The 5,671-nt window shown below is 53.3% G+C and overlaps 1 protein-coding gene across 1 annotated transcript in view; it reads left to right on the forward strand.

Moving 5' to 3' along the window:
• Window positions 1–215: 215 nt before the first annotated feature.
• Window positions 216–5,671, forward strand: part of SLC2A4RG (SLC2A4 regulator) — a 39,898-nt gene continuing 34,442 nt past the window's right edge. The window contains exon 1 of the mRNA XM_019509753.1: window positions 216–237. Coding sequence (XP_019365298.1) covers window positions 216–237 — 22 coding nt within the window. The remainder of the gene's footprint in view (window positions 238–5,671) is intronic.

Here is a 5,671-nt window from a genome sequence, read left to right on the forward strand (position 1 = left end):
GTGAAGCCTTGGTGTTCTCCGTTGGGAAGAAGTGCAATTATTATTGTTAATGATTTATAGTGTGGTGCTGCCTGAAGGCCTCAGCCCGGGTTTGGCTTTGTGGTCCCAATCTGTGGATGCACAGGTGAGGAGAAATGCCCGTCCCGGGGGCTCACAGGCTCTGAGGCACAGGTGTGGCTCAGTCTTCAAGGCCAGGACACAAATGAGCTCAAATGATGGCATCTGACCCAATGGCAGGTATGTGAGGAGTCAACGATGAACTGTTCAGGAGAGCAACCCCAGCGGGATCACGGCTTCGGCACCGACTCCTGAGGACAACCAGGCCCAGTATCATGGGGCAGAGCCAAGCAGGGCAGAGAGTCCCTCGAGGTCAGTCACTGCAGCACGTGGAGATGGCCAGGGCTGTGGGGGGTCACTCACGAGGAAGCCTTGGTCTGGGTCCTGAAGGGTTAAAAGCCATCTCTGCTTTTTGGTGGAAGGCGACAAACCGAGTGGGAAGAAATAGCAGCCACAACAACAAAGCCGTTATCTATGTGCAGGAGGGTCCCACCCCACCCTGCCGCGCTGGTGCAAGGAGAGGCCTCCGGCGGCGCCCAAACCAGCAAAGCCCTTTCCACCATACAGTCGTCACCGTTGTCACGTCCCGCTCCTGATGGGACTGGGAAGGGTAGGAAAGGACCCGTGGGCGGGAGGATTTCAAGCCCCCACGTTCTTCTAGCTAAGGAGCCTTCAGCCCTTGGTCACAGATATGGGCTGCACTGCTAGCAAAGCAGGACATATGGATACGCGTACGTCCACATCCCATGGGCAAAGGTGTGGGAGGCCCATACGGACTCTGTCCTTGCTTTTAAGCCTCTGATTTGTAAATCAAACAGTAGTAGGATCTGGAAGGCCATGCCAGGAGAAGCCTGCTCAGAGAGGAAACTCTCGGGCAGGCCCTTCCGGGGTCGTTTGACCCCAGTACTTTTTCCTGCCAAGGCAGGGGGTAGGACTTGATGGTCTGCTCAGGTCCCTTTCAACCCTACAAACTATGAAACTATGAGAGGTGTCTGTGTAAGACAAGGTCTTCCCCTTGTCCTTCCCCCTCTGCCCCTCCTGCCCATGTGCGGGCAGCCCCGCTGGGGTTCACCCTGCACAAAAGAGCCATGGCAGCAAAAGGTGGGTGAGCTGATGAGCAGCGCCCAGTTATGTGCCCAGGCTGGGAGAAGTGGAGCCCTCGGGAGGCTTCTGGCATCCGACGGTTGTATCAGCATCTGATCTTCCCTGGCTGTGCTCAGAGTCAGCGCCTATGGCCTGGCTCCTCATTTTTTGGCTGGAGGTTTGCTCAGGTTTAGCAGGGATGCTTGGCCCCCCTGTAACCAACCTGCTGGCAGGTCCAGGAGTCAGATGACAGGAAATGAATGAGTAACACGGTGCTCGACACATGAGCGGAGTGAGGGAGATCAAAGAACCCAAACTGGCTGCACCCGCCGTACAAGCCATCACAACAGAACGAGGCACTGCGCCGCCACGGGGAATTGCATCCAGGTGACTGGCAGGCTGGCTCCCGTGGCGCGAGGGCCAAGGACTGGACGTGATGGGAACGGCAGACAGGTGGGAATGTGGAGTGTGGAGGTGGACTTTGGTTCCCCATCCCTCCGCTTGCAGGAAAAGCTGGGTGTTCATTCACAGCCACTGGTAGCGAGCAGCACACTGTAGCCCTTCATCCAGACAACGAACCGCTAGCTTCTCCTAGACAAGACTACGCTTATTCTGCGGTGCTGATCCCTGGAGTGACGTGGGGCACTTGTATGTTTAAAACAAAAAATACAAATGAAATAGGGGGAGTAGGATCAACCTGAGTGCTTTGGGATGCTGCTCTGCCTTCCCAGTGGTAACCGCTCACGGAGTTATTCAGTCGTCCTGGACAAGCGATGGCTAGGTGAGCCCACACCCTGAAGCAGGTGACACTCTGAAGTCTACAACCACAGGTTTCTCTTTTCAGGCCTGAAGAAACCCCCAGACTAAAAGCAAATCTCATCTGAAATGGCTGCCCTCTCAGCGGGCTTCATTACTGGCTTGTTTCATTCCCCTAAGGCTGATGAGATGACACCTGAAGCTTTTTTGGCCTTGATGGGACACTGCATGCTGTGACCTGCAGCAGCAACTGAAGCATGAGAAACACCTGCAACCTGCTCCAGTCTGTGCAATTCAAGTGCCATAAAGGCAAGACCAGAGAAGCGCAGGTCTATAAGCAGGATTTATTGGCCACGGTTGCTGCCGTTACAAAATAGTTGTTAGCTTTGTTTCAGCCACATCTAACTAAGAAATGGGTTTCTAGGGGCTACGTGAATTCATAATTACTAACTCACTTGTCTTGAAGGAACTATACTGCAGCCCCAAAAACTCAGCTGAGCAGTGGTAGAGGCTTAAAACAATGTGGAGACAGAGATGGAAGGAAGAGGAGGACCAAAGATGTTATTAAACACTCTGGGACTTACCCCAAAGAAACATACGGGAGAGAGATCAAGGGACTGAGCAAGTTCTTCTAGGCACCGATCCTGGAAACATTGCCAACTGTATTGTTTCCTACTGGAGTAGCCCCATTGAGGGCAGCGTGCCAAATGAGACGTGATGACTTGATGCAAGGCTTTTCACTGATTTGGACTCCGTTGCACTGATTCATTTCAGCCCACTTGCAATCACTCAGAACCCATGTAAGAGAATCATTTTGATGCCTAAGAGAAAGGTGCATTAAAGGATAGGGGGGACTTGGACCTCTTTATATCTCCTGGGCCTGATGTGTCTAGTAGCTTGGATTCCTGGACCCAAAGGAAATGCAAGTTGGGGGTGCTAAGGGAGTCCGTTTGGGACCAGGGTGATTCTAAAAAATTCAAAAGAGACTAGGTTTGGAATACATAAGGCCAGCTTCTCTGCTAGTACAAGGAGCGAGGCTGATCTGCACTTGCTGGAGAGCCATCTCATCCTTTGATCTTAAATGTCCTTTTGAAACTTGAAGTCCAAGAGCTAATTTCCCTTTCAAAGTTTGACCCAACTTCTGCATTACTTTAGCTGCATGTGCTTGTGTGCCCTGGCACCCTGCATGGGGCAGAAATCTGCCTGCTTAGAAAGACTTCAGCAGTTTGGATTGAACTGTGTTATTGCTGCAATTCAGTCTCCTGCTTACGGGCCCAGCTGGTTTTTGGGCACCAGCATCTGTGCCTTAGCAAGTATAATGTGAGGCTGTGTTAATGAGTGAAATCCACGTCCGTTTCCTGCCCTTTCCCCTGACTTCTACGCCAGCCCGATGCGTGTATTTGCTGTTGTCAGCATGAAGCTTTTCTGCAGTTCCTCTCTTCAGACCTTCTGCTTCGTGGACTCTCATTCATTTCAGATCTCAGAGAGAGAATATCCCTTTGCCTCTTTGGCTCTGCCACTCACCTTCTCACCTCTGCCAGTTATGGCTTACAGTTAGGCAGCAGAAACTGGCTGTGCTTAGGACACAATTCAAGAGTCTGGGTTAACACGTGGCACTGAAAGTGCAGACTGGTGCAGTGGTAATTAGTCATCCAACAGGTCTTGGCATCTTTGGGCCATGCAGAATCCTCATGACGCCCCGGAAGAGCAGGTAAATATGTTTGATCACATTTGCAATAAAAGGAATGGGATGTTATTGGGGGATTATGCTTTTTCTGTCATAAGGGGAGGACTGGTGGGATGGTTACGGCACTGGCCTAGGGTTGGCAGGGTGGTTACGGACCCGGCACCTGTCTCGGTCACTGCTCCCTGTGTGACGTTGGGCAGTCACCTACTGTCTCCGTGAGTCTGTTTCCAGCACGATGGAGCCCTCACCCGTCGCAGGTCCTACTTTCAGGCAAATAACTACATACGTGACTGGAAGACCCGACTTTTATTTTTGGCCATGCTACTGACTCCTGCTGTGGCTTTGGGCGGCCAGTTATCGCTCCTTGGCAATGCCCACGTGGCAAGGGTGTCTGGGGTAGGTATGCTCCAGCTAGCTGTGCTCTCGGCAACTCGCATCCTGCACGGAGCAGCGGTGGCGGCACGCCGAGATCTTCCCTTGCTTCTGCAGAGGGCTTTGTACCCTGCGCTGGATTCCTGGCTGCTGCAGCACCCGGGCTAGCTAGTGCGAAGCTTGCTTGGGTATGTCGGCATGAAACACTGCCTTGCTTCTGACTCCATGTAGACCTACAATGTGCCTTCCTTTACCCATCCACAGTACGATAAAACCCCTGCATGTATTATGAGACCAAAGGTTTTGATCAAGTCATCTACTAGAGTGCTTCCCAGAGGGCTACTATTAGGGTTAGCAGTACTACAGAGGTCAGAGTTTGCCCCTCCAGCTGGGCTGTAATCAAGCAAGTGACTAGGCTAGAAAGCCTTGGCGAGGAGGTTAACCGCCAACAGACACGGGTTCCAGCTGGGAGGAAGAATGACAACGGGGGAAGGATTTGGGACCGGCCCCACCTGGAGAGGCCACGCACCGGCCCAGCAGGTTGGGCAGGATCCCTGCCCCAGCGACTGCGTTTAAGGCCCTGTTACACGTTTCACAGGTTCATCTTGGAGTTAATTGAGATCGGCCAGTTTGTCACTTTGCATGTCTGGCCTTTCATGCGTTCAAGCACTGCTCCCGCTGTGAACTGACGAATTGCACCATACCTTCAGAGCAGCCCGCCACACAGTAACCATCGCACCATGAGGCCCCTGCTCCACCTTGCAGCTCTGATGCCATTAACTGATGAATCCCTCCAGACATTTCCGCTGGCTGCCCAGGCAAAGCAAGGATCACGCCCAAAAAATGACCGTGGAGTTGCAAGACCAGCCAACCAGCTACAAAGTTAGTGCCTGAACATGTGGAACAGCAACTGCAAGGCTGGTTTTCCTCCAGCTGCTATTTGAATGTGCAGCAGGGACCCAAAAAAGGGCTCTCTAACAAGGACTCGTCACTGTTAGTGCTTGAACAAGTGGAACGACGACTCCAGGGCTGGTTTCCCCCCCAGCTCCCATTTGAATGTGCAAATGGTCTCTCTAGTTAGAGATGGGCCACGCTATTAGTGCTTGAACGTGTGGAAGAAAAACTCCAGGGTTTTTTCCTCCAGCTGCCATTTGAATGTGCAGCAGGGGCCCAACAAGGACTGGTTGCTGTTAGTGCTTGAACGCGCAGAACAACTGCAGGGCCGGTTTCCCTCCTGCTGCCATTTGAACGTGCAGCAAGGGCCCAAGGAAGGACTCTCCAGCTACAGACGACTAGTCCAGACTAGTACAACTGAGCACTACTAGTGCCTGAGTCTGTGGAAGAAACACTGCTGGGGTTTTGCCCACAGCTCCCATTTGCACGTGCAGCAGGGCCCAACAGAGACTCTCCAGCTATAGGCAGGTCAGTGTTAGTGCTTGAACATGTGGAAGAAAAACTCCGGGGCCGGTCCCACCCCCTCGGCTGCCATGTGAAGGGCCCGAAAGGGACTCCCCAGCTCGGTGTTTGCTCTTGAACACGTGGAAGAAAAACTCCAGGGGCTTTCCCTCCAGCCGCCGCTTGAACTGCAGCAGGGGCCCGGCAAGCGCTGGTGGCTGCTGCTGCTCCAACTCGCAGAAGGGCTCCAGGGCCGGCTTCCCCCCCGCTGGTATGTGGACCTGCGGCGGGGCCCCCAAAAGCGACTCCCCAGCCACGGTC

The sequence above is a fragment of the Gavialis gangeticus genome, unplaced genomic scaffold, assembly GCF_001723915.1.
Source record: "Gavialis gangeticus isolate Ggan-Ray unplaced genomic scaffold, GavGan_comp1, whole genome shotgun sequence".
Taxonomy (NCBI): Eukaryota; Metazoa; Chordata; order Crocodylia; family Gavialidae; genus Gavialis; species Gavialis gangeticus.